Source organism: Maniola hyperantus, chromosome 4 (assembly GCF_902806685.2).
Source record: "Maniola hyperantus chromosome 4, iAphHyp1.2, whole genome shotgun sequence".
In the NCBI taxonomy this organism is placed as follows: domain Eukaryota; kingdom Metazoa; phylum Arthropoda; class Insecta; order Lepidoptera; family Nymphalidae; genus Maniola; species Maniola hyperantus.
In genome coordinates, this window is record NC_048539.1 from 11,829,425 (window position 1) to 11,844,438 (window position 15,014).

Here is a 15,014-nt window from a genome sequence, read left to right on the forward strand (position 1 = left end):
TTGATAGGATCCTCCAATAATCTATGGGATCCTCCTCCCGTCTCCTCTCGCTCATAGATTAATATGTATGTCTCGCTGGTCTGAGGTCTCGCCACTTATATATTGCTCTGTGTGAAAAATTCTTAAATGGCTGCCGATCAACAAAACTTTTCCAAAATGATTTCGGCACAATTACGCATCAAGTCAAACGAGTTTTTAAACTCGAGAAAACATGCGAATAATCTCGCTGATATCCTACAAATGTTTGAGGTAAGTAGGCTCAATATTTCATGTTAAACTGATAAAAATTGCGTCTTAGGTTACGTTTCGGATTGTAAATTATTTTGTTGTATTTGATTTATTTCAGGCTGAAACCGAGAATTATACGCCGCTGCTGCTTACAATCGAAGTCATATTCACTGAGCTTTTAAAACGGGGTGACTTGGTTCAACACATCGTCCCTTTAAAACCTATAGGTTCGTAAAACGATGATGTGCTTGCCTTGTTAAAATTATTGATTTTTTCGACTTGAGCATTAAACAAATAGATCGCCTATTTTGCCGCTATAGTGATGTATATTTGTGTTATTTATAGTGTTTTAACCATATCTCAAAAATCTTGTTAGACAGTCGTGTAAGTTCATAGAAAATCAAAATGACGTTTTTCTGCTTATATAAATAGTAGGGACAGTAGACCTGTGAAACAGGCATCTTGTATAAATAAGCATATTACGGAATATTTTTCATAATTAGAGATAAGAGAAAGAACTCTACCGCTTTAGTAAGAACCAGCTAGATATTTGATTAGAAAATGATACCCCTTTTTGGAATAAAAAATTGGCTGTTTCTGTTGCTGGATACTGAATCCAGCTACAGAAACGACAAAAATTAGATGCAATAATACCTACAATTCTGGTATCAGATTTGACGACGCAAATGTCCTAAATAGGTAATTAAATAATTAAAACTATTTCAGTTTTGACCCTTCTATAAATGACTGTACACAGCCGAGGGAGAAAATCGGAAGAAAAATAACGAATTCCAACTATCTACCCTGACGGGGATAGACATACACGTTTTTTCTTGTATCCACCCTCGGGGACATTTTTTTAGGGGGAATAAAAGAGATCTTGTGGGAACTCTTTGTTTTCTGGTATTAAAATAGCCTATATCTGTTTCAAGAATGGAAACTTTTCTGTACCAAATTTAGTTTAAATTGATATGGACTATGAAGGCAACAGACAGTCACACAATTTTGCATTCCTTTCCATTAGGCATGATTGTTATCATGATCAACCCATCATTGTTGTTATGGTGCACACCTATACATTAATGATTGATTTTACAATTGCCAAACAAACTTTAACTGAGAAATAGATTTATTATAATAGTGCAACGGGCGGGATTTGAACTGTCGACCTTTCGGTTTTCAGCCCACTCCTATACCGGTTGAGCTATTGAGGCTCTAATTGAATACAATTTTTCTTTTTGAAGTTATTGTGCAATGATGGGTTGCAGTATACTATGCTACAATAGCCAAAGCAAACATAAAATAGAAGGCATAACATTTCATAAGTAAATAAGTCTGCGAGCGAGAGGGACTATAGGGGCCACGCTGGTTGCATATCTATTAGATCTGTGTTTCTAATAGAAAAACTGTTAAAAGTCAAATTTATTCCTCAGTTAAAATTTATTTGGTGATGAAAGATTGGTCCTAAAATAAATGAAAATCATTTTTTTGCAGACACCAGCCCAGAAGCAGAGTACAAGCGATGGCTGAACGAGTGCTACGAGGCAGCCATATCACGTGCACTCCAGTGCATGAAATGTGGACGCACCAGCTCACGCTTACAAGCTCTCGTTACCGCCTGCAAATTGCTGCAGGCTGAAGGAAAATATCCACTGGAACCCACCACTGGCTATTACTTCCCTTCTGTGCGACTTAAGGTGTGAATCTCAAGCCGTCATCACATTGCTGAAATATTATTGAGCAAGGGGTCACAAAAAGTATAAAAAAACCATTCAGAAATGGTGCCACACTTAACACAGCCCCCATGTTGAATTTTTTCAAAATATTTATAGCCAGACATATTAGAGCTAATGTAAGGATTTTAATTTTAACAATCCATACTAATCCATACTAATATTATAAATGTGAAAGTGTGTCTGCTAGCTTTTCACGGGCCAACAGTTTAACCGATTTTGACGAAATTTGGTACAGAGTTAGCTTATATTCCGGGGAAGGACATAGGCTACTTTTTATCACGGCAAATCATAGGGTTCCTGTTGGATTTTTGAAAAACCTAAATCCACGTGAATGAAGTCGCGGGCATCATCCAGTATTCTCATATTTCGAAATCTGTTCAGGCATTTAGGAGCTATGGAATAAAGAAATAGGTACATACATAAACTCCAAAAACATTACACTTCTCTTTTTTGATAATCTTATAATAACTGAAAATCAACAGTATTGCTGTATGAATGAAAATTGACAACAACCAAAATTCAAACTGCTTGCTTTAAATATATTGATTAAGATTTTTTTTTAATTTGGGTTATTTTAATATTTCAGAACATATTCACAGTGCTGCTGGACTCTGACGTCTCGATGTCCTCACAAATAGCGCGCTTCCAAGAGTTCACAGAATACAGAGACATGCAACAACATGGACTCAAAATTCTCTCTGCCATTGCTTATCGCAAGTGAGTAAACCACATTAAATACTTCAAAAGTACTGTTGTTTATTCTTTAACTAATTTAATAGTGCTTCCTTCTACAGTCAAGGAAAACATCGTGAGGAAACTTGCATGCTTGAGGGTTCTCCATAATGTTCTTAAATGTGTGTGAAGTTTCCCAATTTGTATTTGGTCTTATTCTGAGAGGAGACCTGTGCTTAGCAATGGCCGAGCGACGATAAGTTGATCATAACATGATAAGCCTTAAATATAATAAAGTCTTGTGTAAACAAAGAGTAGTAGTCAATCTACCGCTTGAATATTAAATAAGAAATACTCTAGCATTTAAACTAATGGGAGTGATATCTTCTATAATATAAAAATGAATCCCCAAAAGAGAACCGCTGAACCGATTTCGCTAATTTTTTATTTATAACTAGAGAATGCCCGCGACTTCGTCCGCGTGGATTTGGTTTTTAATTGTGGGAACTCTTTGTTTTTCCGGGATAAAAAGTAGACCAATTTCGTCAAAATCGGTTGAACGGTTGAGCCGTGAAATGCTAGCAGACAGACAGACACACTTTCGCATTTATAATATTAGTATGGATATTCCTTTAAGTACGAGGATGGTTCTTACGGACAGAAAAATTTAAAAAAAATTAATCGACTGTTTGGCAGAACGAAGTTCGCCAGGGCAGCTAGTTCATTATAAATATAAACTCTGACAAAATATTCTTTCAGATCTCCCAGTCATATATACATGCAGAATTTTCTGGAGCTGCTTGACAAACTGATGGCCACAGAGATACCTACTGAGAACAAGCCCAAGGCTAAAGACAGAGACAATGATCACGAGAAAGAAATGAAGGTGCTTTGTGCTGCTGACGGTCAGTTTAACTACATTATTTGTATAGTTAACAAATATGAGTATCATCAAACCAAGAGTGATTATAGTCTGTAAAAACCGGCCAAGCGCGAGTCAGGCTCGCGCAATGAGGGTTCCGTACTATGGTCGTATTTTTTTGACATTTTGCACGATAATTCAAAAACTATGATGCATAATAATAAATAAAAATCTGTTTTAGAATGTACAGGTGAAGACCTTTCATATGATACCCCACTTGATATAGTCACTCACTTTGAAAATTGAAAATACTAATCATTAGTTCATGACCACAAATTTTTTTTTGTGTGATCTAACTCTAAATTCGCGGTTTTCAAATTTTTCCCCAAATGTTAAAATAGCGCGTAAGGAGTCATTTTTTACGCATGATAACCATCTTTTAGGCAAGTGCATTTTAATTTATATTAATTCCTGCCAATTCGACCTTGTATGGTTTTGTTCTATTATATTATTTGTAAGCACATGTACCAAAAAAAACGCAACCCAACCCACTAACATAAGTGTGCACAATGTGTGCACTCGAACCTCGTCAGCGGTATGAAACTGACCAGCAATTTCTATTATTGGCATGTTATTTCATTGCATACCATAAAGAACAGATTGACTTTTGATTTTTAATAAACCAATTTCTGAGCCAATGATGTACTTGAAATGTTTATTTACTTAGTAGCAGTAGGGTTTTTTTTCTTTAAACAAGTGCAAGGCTTTTTTTGTATAAACAAGTGGAAAAATAATAGAAATAGGGTACATCAATACCAAAGTGACCTATCAACACTGAACACTTATATGTAGAATTTGAATCAGTAACGTTTTGAATTTCTGTCCATTTTCTAAGTCATTAAGTTTCTGAGATTTCAAATATATTTTATTTATTTATTGATGTTTTATTTTCAGGCAAACCCCATTTCCCCTACAACCCAGCCATATGCCGTCGCTGTGCCAACCGCTGCTGGACTTTCGCGTGCTTGTGGCCACTATGTGAAGACTCGCGCACACACCGCCGCGCCTTACTTCTACTAGTAGAAAGACTGATGCCACTTCTTAACAAGCCACATCTCGCCACCGATATGCTCTGTGACAGTCTTGATGCAGGTAACAGTTTGAAAATCCAACAAACGTGACCTAATCTAAAGCAATCTGAGCTAGTATAGCCTTACTGAATGCCACATAACCAAAGGGGTTTGATTTAGTAGCCTATGCTCCAGCATTTTTACAAAAATTTGTAACTTTACAAAAATTTGGAATTTTTACAAAATTGGTAGCAGGCTCCTATTTATATCGATAGAGTATACCTTCATCAAAAAATATATTGTTTATCAACAGGTGGACCAATCAGCATGCTAGCTCTGCAAGGTGTGTTAGAGCTAGTGAGACGTCACAACATCGAGTATCCGGACCTGTACGACCGTCTTTATGCCATGTTTGAACCAGAGATGTTCGCCACCCGGTACAAGAAACGCCTTGTACACCTCGCGGACATATTCCTCAGCTCTACGTAAGTTGCATAATCGAGTTTTAAAAAAATCCTTCCTTTCAAATGCAACACTCGCCGTATCTTGTTTAGACATTTTTTAGCATCATGCTCAGTGATTGATGTCATGTTTACACATTTTGGTAATCTGCTCACTTTGATTGAAGTTATGTTTAGACATTTTTAAGTATTATGCTCATGTTTACACATTTTTGAGTATCATGCTCAGTGATTGAAGTCATGATTATGCATTTTGATTATCATGCTCGCTGTGATTGTTTAGAAATTTTAAGTATTATGCTCAATGCGTTTGAAGTCATGTTTACACATTTTGGTTATCATGTTCACTGTGATTGAAGTTATGTTTAGACATTTTTAAGAATCATAGTCAATATGATTGAAGACATTTTTAAGTATTATGCTCATGTTTACACATTTTTCAGTGATTGAAATTTGAAATCATGTTCACACATTTTTGTTATCATACTCGCTTGATAGAAGTCATCTTTAAGCATTTCTGAGCATTATGCTCAATGTGATTGAAGTCATGTTTGATTATTTTGGGTATTATGCACACTCTGATAATGCAGTCAAGCTTAGATATGTTTGTTCTTGATTTTGTATTAGTTTAGTTCATGCAATATTTAATAAATTTTTTTGCAGACATTTGCCCGAGAGCCTAGTGGCAGCGTTTGCCAAACGTCTCTCGCGTCTCGCACTCGTGGCCTCTCCGGAAGACGCCGGGGCTCTGCTTCAGTTGGTCGCCAACTTACTACTGAGGCATCCCGCGCTGAAACGCATGATCTGCTGTGAGGACACACCGGCTATTAGTGAGTATATTTTCTACATTCATCATCATTATCATCGCCACTGATTCTGACTGCAACTAAATTTTAAGAGTATTCGCATCTTTTTCTTACTGATGTAATAAGAAAAGGACAGAAACTTAATTTGATTTAGATCTGCCTGCCAGTCTGTCAATGACTAGTTGCCAGTCTTGAGCATAGTGTTTAGAGTAGAAAATTAACACTAAAATTTAGAGTCTTTAATTTAAAATTTATTTTCTATCCTTTTTTAGTTATATTTAAAAAAATGCAGAAAATTTCGTTTAGAGAAAACATCAGAATCGACGACATTATCAACCACTTAACTTCCACTGCTGGACATACTTAGTTCTCTTGAAGGGAGTTCCACACGCCACGGTCTTGCCGCCTGGATCCAGCGGTTCCCTGCGACTCATTTGATGTCGACTGTCCACCTAGTGGGGGTCTTCCAACGCTGCGCCTTCCGGTGTGAGGTCGGCATTCTAGCACCTTCGGTCCCCAATCGGTTTTTCGAACTGTGTGCCCTGCCTAACCAAGTGGTCACCAGGTTAGGTACCCTCCATAGAGCTCCATTTTGTTGATAGCGATACCTGTAGGGCGATTGTCTAAAACCTGCATCAATCATTATTACAATCTCAATTGTTCCGACTGGCTGATTTGTGCGATTCTTGTTACAACAATGCATTGTGGCCAATAGTGAGCGAGCATTAACCAATCAGAGATGATTGCGATCGTGACATTGTAGCTGTCAAACAACCGCAGTAGGGGTGCTGGTTGCGCCACCACTGGTGCGCTAGTGAGATAGTGCCGTTACAGTGAGTTTACTTTCAGTGTCCAACGACCCGTACGTGATGGAAGAGGCTCACGCGGCCAGATCCCGCGCGTTGGGCTCCTCCCTGTGGGAGGTCCGCGCGTTGCGGCGACACTGGGAGCCCGCCGTGAGCCGCGCCGCCGCAGTGGTTCTGCGCGCCGCCGAGCAGAGGGACCGCCCCGTTGACTTGGCGCCCGACCAAGAAACCGCCGTGAGTACTTTTTGCTACTTTTTGAAAACCCAAAAATAAAGGCTAAATGTTTTATTTATTTTGTATGATTTTTTTTATTTAAATATAAATTGTTTTCAGTTATTCGACGCGGAACTAAAGAAGAGATTCAAAGCGATCGAGATCAACTTCATCCGACCGCAGAGCATGGCTTTGCCTTCCGGGGAACGTCTGCTGCAGTACTGGGAGTTTGCTTGAGCTTATGTTCAAATATTCTGAGATACAACCTTACACGTTTTGGCTCACATTGGTTCAAATGAACTACACTACGCGTCGTCAACCGATAGACGTCCACTGCTGTAGGGACTTCCACCCGCGGTGGTCTTGCGCCGCCGCCATCCAGTGGTTGATGTCGTCTGACCATCTACCTAGTGGGGGCTTCCTGCGCGAAGTGGTAGTTCGAGCACCTTGGGACACCAACGTCTATCGGTTCTTCGAAAAGAAACATTTCCGAAAACCTCTCCTTAGTGAAGGTGTACATTATAGAAACAAACTTGCATGCAAAATCTCCAGTTTCTAGACCCTACCTGATTGTTGACCTAGATTGTTGAAATATCAGTCAGTTTATCCTTTTATATGTTACTGTAAAAGCCTGAACTACGGTAAACATTCACTTGTTAATCCTAGGTTTCATCCCAGAGACTTGTACGAATGCTGGAGAAACTCCGAAATTACCGATAATCTTAAATCAGTCTTAAAAACCTAGGTTTTACCGGTAAATACTAGAATTTACCCGTAGTTCGTGAATTACAGTAACATAGATAATCAAATCTTGGCATCACTCCGTTGACACACTAAATGTTCGGTTTTCGTAAATTCGGACTATTGTGACTTGACTTGAAAATTGAAGTGATTTTATGATATTTCTAAAGATGCTGTATGACAAAAAAATTGGATATTAAGAGTTTTGGTAGTAATTGAGTTAGAAATTTATATTACTGTAGCCAATATTTTTACTTTGTCTTTAAATAGTTTCATATAGTATGGAAGTAGGAAAGTAAACTTAGAATTCTCCTGCAGAAGAATCAAAATTAAATGATCGACACGCTTTGATCATTTGATTTTGACGACTAACTTATAAAATCCAGAAAATGTACTTTGAAATTTTTCCCCGTATCATACTGTCGTCTCAGTATATAGATATTTTGTTAATGCTGACTTGAAATCTAAAGAAAACATGCAGGGAAACTGGTTTTTTGAAGTTCCAAAAGAAATTTCGATAGGCAGCAAAATTGACACGCCATTATAGCTTTTTCAAATCCAGCTTATTTCAAACTACAGGATATAAATTATATTATAGTCCGGACAATATTGGCGTTCCCAACATTCGTACCAATTTATAGAGTTAAAATTGGTACGAATGTTGGGAACGCCAATATTGAGCGGACTATATAATTTATATCCTATAGTATGAAATAAGCTTTAGTTCTAGATTTAAGTTACATACAATGTGCAGTCATAGTCCTCCCCAGTAAAACTCGTCACTGACTTACCTTATTCATCGTTCAGCTGTTTCTGTGTACCATTTATCAATGACATCTCATGAATTGCCTATTGTGACACTTACTGTTAGAGCGAGATAGCTAAATGCATTTAAACCCCTATTAGAACGTGACAAAATGATTATGTTTTGTCCTTATCACCGTGGGCACTATTTTTAGTTTGCCAAAATGTATTTGTACGTGAGATTTTGGCAAACAACGTGAAGTGAGGTTATGTTGACTCAAGTATTGTAAATAAATAATTGATTCGTTTGTTGTTTTTGTTTTTGAAGTTATTGTGCAATGGTGGGTTGCAGTATACAAGGCTACAATAGCCGAAGCGAACGTAAAATAGACGGAATAACATTTCACAAGTACCTCTGCTTGAGCGAGAGGGACTGAGGGGGCCACGCTAGTTGCATATCTGGACATATCTGTGGTCCTTGACTTAAAATAAAAAAATCAATACGTACCACCGATTTTAATTTCGCAAGGTTTCCTCCACCTGGAGCGCTGGCTGTAAATGTATGGACAAACTTGAGCTATAAAGGAACGCATTAAGGTCCCTTTTTCTTTGACGCTAAAATGTTTCAAAGTTCTTCAGTCTATCAATCTTGGTGAAATGTAAAATCTTTTTTATGCAGTGTAAGTCAGTGATGACTTTTAATCTAATAATTTATATATTTGTAGCTAATATTAAGTAAATTTTTGCACTCTAAGATTAAACTTTAAAATAGCTAACCTTAGGATGTTGTAGTGTCTTTTTATTTTTTATACAAATCAAAAATCTGTGATCGTAAGTGTTAACGCAAGCGTTTACGCAACAATTCTATTTTCATATTTTATTTGATCTACCCTCAAATCAATTTACCTTTCATACTTAGCATTTTAAATTTTAACGACAGTCCCTTAAATATTATTTTAGGAAGCCCTTAAGCCCTTGTCTAACTGAACACGTAGCGAAAGCGAACACAGCGAACCTAATACGGAGCGAAAGGGAAACGAGATGGAGACGTTGTGAGGCTGAGCTCAAGGAAATGGAGTGGAGTGGTTCAGATTCTGATGACGATAACTTAACGCATTCAATAAACTTTTCGGTGTCCATCTTGTCCACGTGTCGAATTATTTTTGAATAACTGGCAACCTTTCGAATCGTGACTTGCGTTCGCTATCGGTCTGGTCATACAAAGTCAGTCAATACAGTTATCTCGCTCACGCTTCGCTTTCTTGTCTCGGCGTGTGGTTCGCGGCAGAAACGATTCGCTCCGCTTCTCTTTCGCATTTGTATGCGACTAGATTCGAGCGACACCATACATTAAGAAATGAAAATGCTGCGTTCGGCTCGCCGTGTGTTGACAAAGGCTTTAAATACATACTATGAGACCTATATACAGCCGCTTCAATAATATAGTTAAAATCAAAAGAGGGAATGATGAAACATAATATTATAACGTTATTTTAGAAAATTTAAGTTATGGGACATATTATTATTGTAAGGAAGTATTGTTTTTTTAGTTTATATATTAAAATTGTTGCGTTGAACGCTAAACGTTAAGGTGTGAATAATGTTAAAATGACGCATAATCTTTGTTTCGTTATAACGTTTTGATTTTTTTGTGTGATAGGTGGATATTGTTAATTTCGAAAAATAATAACCAATTACGTCCTTGACTAGTTAGCACTTAGTAATCTGTTCTTAACTTTGTGCCACTTCAAGCTTGAGACACTGAACGCGCGCGTAAGCGTGTTTTAATACATCCTTGTATTAAAAACACGTTTACGTTAAAGCAAGCAGTTCCTTGCATTAATAATTCTAGAGCTGCAATTTACATAGAGTTGGACCATAGACAGTTAATGTTGAATTTGACCTACAAAGTAGTCACTGGGTTGCGGAACTTAGAAGTCAGGGTTCTTTATGTTTTTACCGAAATTTAACATACTTCCTTAATTTGTGCCACCCACATTGGCTTGTTTTTTGGTGGGCAAGTTTAACTATAACGATTTTCTGTGGTGCAACTGACCCTTAGAGTGAAAGAGACAAAATGATGCACGAAACATAAAACACACGTCGCGCATTTTGTGTGCTGCTGGCTTCAAATCTTTTTCAAACCCTTCTTACTTCATTCCAATTAACATGTGCATGAAACTTTAAATTGAAAAGAAATCAAATAAGTTTCCATAAATGTTAAAGAAAAAAATATAGGTATGGCAATGTGATGTTTGTTTAACTACTAATTCTGAAAACAGATTAAGATGCATTTGTTGTGATAAAGAAAATAATTCACAAAATGAAAGCTCTAATTTAGGAAATTGGAATTCATTCAATTATGATCCGAAAAATCTTATAATTATCTGCAGTAATGAAAATGTTCATTCTGAAACGAATACCACAAATAAAATTACTGATCAAGTTGATATGAAAACTGCCGATGAAAAGTTGAAATTGCTTGAGAATAACGCAGAACAAGGCAAATACAATGCAGATGTAAAAGATAAAAATAATAATTCACCAGAAACTAATGAAAAGATGGAGAAGAAGTCCTTATCCTTACTTACTATACAAAAAACTATGTTTTTCTACCAGATGCAAAAGACAACAAATGTAAATTCACAAGTTTTTATTAAAGAAAACATAGAAATAAATTCTACCAATAGAGATAATAAAATGTGTTTACCGGTTATTGAAGAAGTAAGAGAAGCAATCTAAAGGACACTCAGTGACTCTCCTATGTCGATCAAAACAGTTTTAGCAGAAATTAAATGCCATAGTTTGAGTTGTCTTTACAACTCAAACTATGGTATTTAATCCAACCCATCCACCTCCACATTCCACATGTGTAAACTAAAACAAGTGTTTAGTTTGGCCACCGCGAGCAGCGGCCGACGCGGCGCGGCGGCATGTGTCAAGTCCTCCTACCGCTCTACTAAGAAAAACCTCGCGTCTCATCTCTATCAGGAAAGAGTTCGCTCGCGTCTCGGCTCTGATAGTGCGGCTTAGAACTGTCACAAGGTCTCCTAGGTTTCTCTCGAAACGCTGAAAAGGCGACTAATTTTTATCATTTTAGTTTATTGAACTGAATTAGCACCGACATCCCCAACCACCTATTTATTTTAAGAGCTTATTATAGATGAAGCATTTTGTTGACAAATTATATATATTTTTTATTGTAAATGCCTTGAATCCGCCATATTAACTTTATTGTTATTATTATATTGTTTATTATTATTGGAGCCTCGCAGTTGAGGGTGCGGTGCAATATATATCACGCAACAAACCGTACAAATGTGTATAATAGTAAGAAACTATATAGTTTGTATCAATATAGCGTTATTGCCATTTGCCATAAAATTCCGTATGGTTCCACTCTTGGATGCTTATGCTAATGGAATATTACAAAATAATTCCAATAATTTGTTCTCATGTTAAACTAGCAAAGTGATTTTTATTCTGGACAACTCTGATATTCCCGTCAGTTCGTTTTTTCTGAACAGTTGTACAAATTCTAATGTGCGTTACAAACAAGACCAATGTTCATTACAAATGCAGGTCTGATGTTCCAAATCCAATGTTTATTCCAGACAGGTCTGATGTTTATTCCAGTAATTTCTGATGTTTATTTCAGACAGCTCTGATGTTGATACCAGAGTTACGATGTAATGTACGTAATATGCCAGGTTTTATGAAATTTAAATTTTCGTTTCTATAAAGTATCCTAAGGTGGTACCAATTCATAAGTTCAAGTACTGTATCTCAAATAAAGTATGATTGTAACCGTGCCCGCCATATGATGTGATTTTTGAAACAAATTGCAGTTTTTAAGCTAGAGTAAGATATTATTTTATTATTACGAATAAAGATTATAAGTAAAACAATCGTCTTTGTTTTAAAACACCTTAATTTATTATGGGTTTGTCTTCAAATATGGAGTCAATATTTTAATATTTACAAGTCTTACAGTATTTTACGAATACAGGCATTCATTTAAAATATATAAGAAGTAAAAAAATTACACAGTAAATTCTTGGAATACTGAAATACTCCAATAAACAATTTTAATATTCTCAATATGTTTAGAGGCATTGCATATAATTATAAGGGATCTCGCGCACTAATAGTTAAGCCCAAGACCGCATTAGATCAGGAACTATTAATAATTCTAGCGCGCACTTGGTTGCTTAGTCCATTGGGATGCTCACTCCCTGGCTTGCGTGCAATTACTTGACTTGGTCTATTAGTGATAGTGACTACGAGATTCCTTAATATTATGAGGTGTTACATACAGTATTCGATTTGAATTAACAATAATAAATTTGGCACAGCAACTTAAAAATACTAGTCTTTTTCATAATACAACTATAAATTCATGGAACTATGAATGAGCTTAGGTGCCTACAATACACACAGGTCGTATAATGGCAATTCTACATTCTTCTACATAAAAACGAATTATTGCTTCAAGATTTTTGTTCTTTTATTTACGTAGATCAAATTGAGCGTGACAAAAAATTTATAAAACTAATTCGTATCTTTAACTCCTACTAGGTAACAGACTTAATTTGGTACTTAACTATAAACTATCTTAATGAAAACATACAATTAAATAAATGTGTATAAAAATATTATTTAAACATACAAAAATATTTCTATGAGCCTCTTTCTATTATAATCACTACCTACATAATTTACAAGTCCCGAAAGTTGAAAAAGCACCTTAAATACTTTAACGCCGGTCGCATATTATTAAAAACTAGATGATCCGCTCGGGTGATTGATAAGTATATCTAGTACCTATTCATGTGCACATAACTCACATAATTATTAAGAATGACTACCTACCTACTTCATGGTAAATGTACAAAACAACTTGTTATATTATACTTTGTAATTTTAAATCGTTCTTCAGTATTATAAATATAGCTCTGTGTGCAATATTTAAATTAGCAGAACAAAAATCTAATTTTTTTATGAATATTTTATTCGAAATTCAAAATGTACCTATGCTATTAGTTTTTCTTAGTTTATAAACAAGATCAAGTAGCTTCTCGCTGAAATGCGTGAGAGGCGCACTATACAAGGCCCATACCACCTAATTACCGCGAACAGACATTGAAATTAAGATAAGAGTGAAAAACCTAACTTCAAAAGGTCTAAAGCGCCGGGCAAGTCGTGTCGCGTCGCTTGCATTTCTACAAGAAGGTTTCTGCAATTTGTTTATCTTTTAAGCAAACTAAGGAAAACCAAAGAATACATCGTGCACGCGAATCGCATTGAAACGCATGCTGGGATTAGCGACTTACCACGCACCATAACTTGAAATATTTTATTCTACCACGCAGTTCCAACTTTCGTGACGAGAGCATTTTGATTACCACAGAGTAAACATTAACAACACGCATGACGCAATGTCATTTTATAATCTGTTCCTGACTGCCACTTGGAGGTTTCGCGTTATGGCAACACGAAACCTGCGGACTTTCTTCTCTACTCTGTGCTTTTTCTTCTGAAGGCTCTAAATCACAATGTTTTTCATCATGAACTGCGGCCGTGCTTGGACTAGACTTGCAGCATTTTCCTTCAACTTCTATCTTTTTACAACAAGTATGACGTAAAAGTTGTGCATCTTCGACGCTCGGGCTCTCTTCTTTTTCGCTTTCATGGTGGCAGGAACTAGTGCCTGCTTGGGTTTTTTTCGCTCTAGCAACTTTGGACGGACACTTTTTGGCGCCATAATAGCAAGTTGCACCACTCGATTCGCCAGTTTCAGGTGAAGTTGGGAAATAATGTGACGGTTGAATGCAATTTCGGGTCTGGCATATGAAAAATTCGGTTTCGGAATTCTGTGATGAGTCCAGAAGCGGCGGTGTTGTGTTTTCAGCTGGAAAAGAAGAAAGGTTTGTGTTATAGGTAAGTGTTTGTATGAAAGTTGAAAAGCATCTTGTCTACTATGGCATAAAAATCTATCTACGTACGATAAAATACCATGGAAATAATAAATTAAAAAGAAGAAGATTTACACAAGAAAACAGAAACTATAATATAATAAACAACTTTTTAATTGAAATCAATTAAAAATATAATAAATAATGAATGACTATGTTGAACAAACATGAAAAATATTTTATTTGCCTACCAAAATGAAAATTTACAAATTAAATTCACCAAATTAACTACAAAAGAAAAAGTTGCAGTTGCCCGAAATTCTCTAGTTTGTCTGTGGCTTCAAAGACTATACCTAAAAGTGGAAGGCGCTAAAACAGGCTGCGTACAAAAATAACGCCTATTCACTCTATTTGAACATTATAGAAATAGGGACTTCTAGAAACTTAATTTTATCCAGTCGTCTTCCTGCTCTTTTAAAAATTGTTCATTAGTTGGCCACTACTGCAATAGTCAGATGTACTATACTATGTCTATATATAACTTAGGTAAACATTCCGCCATTCCTCGAATCTCTGTTCTCTATAACAACAGCGTGCGTCAACAGAGTGAAATAGACATATTCTCTAATAGTTATGCTCAGTTTAGGCGAAAATTTCTAGATATAGTATTAAGCAATAGGTGCGAAGTGACGATTAAAAATAATTAAATAAATAAGTATTTACATACAACAAATATTTGTATGTAAATAATAATCATTAA

General features: G+C 36.2%; 2 protein-coding genes across 3 annotated transcripts in view; one reads left to right on the forward strand and one right to left on the reverse strand.

The window, feature by feature from the left end:
- Positions 1-100: 100 nt before the first annotated feature.
- Positions 101-12,247, forward strand: LOC117981850 (nucleolar complex protein 4 homolog B). Its single transcript, XM_034968071.2, has 10 exons — positions 101-249; positions 347-455; positions 1,723-1,925; positions 2,551-2,681; positions 3,396-3,541; positions 4,453-4,650; positions 4,882-5,053; positions 5,693-5,859; positions 6,685-6,875; positions 6,975-12,247. Exons 1-10 carry the CDS (start codon positions 127-129, stop codon positions 7,089-7,091), a joined length of 1,557 nt encoding a protein of 518 aa, XP_034823962.1. The 5' UTR covers positions 101-126; the 3' UTR covers positions 7,092-12,247.
- Positions 12,248-12,252: 5 nt separating this feature from the next.
- LOC117981852 (folylpolyglutamate synthase, mitochondrial-like) overlaps positions 12,253-15,014 on the reverse strand; it is a 31,595-nt gene continuing 28,833 nt past the window's right edge. For both annotated transcript variants that reach the window (XM_069497999.1, XM_069497998.1), the window contains exon 12: positions 12,253-14,250. In XM_069497999.1, coding sequence (XP_069354100.1) covers positions 13,781-14,250 — 470 coding nt within the window. In that variant the 3' untranslated portion in view covers positions 12,253-13,780. The remainder of the gene's footprint in view (positions 14,251-15,014) is intronic.

Excerpts from the sequence above, each read along its gene's own strand:
- LOC117981850 (XM_034968071.2), top strand. The coding sequence starts at position 127 with ATGGCTGCCGATCAACAAAACTTTTCCAAAATGATTTCGGCACAATTA. Across the intron at positions 3,542-4,452 it reads GGTGCTTTGTGCTGCTGACG|GCAAACCCCATTTCCCCTAC; the intron begins GTCAGTTTAACT and ends TTTTATTTTCAG. Across the intron at positions 6,876-6,974 it reads CGCCCGACCAAGAAACCGCC|TTATTCGACGCGGAACTAAA; the intron begins GTGAGTACTTTT and ends AATTGTTTTCAG.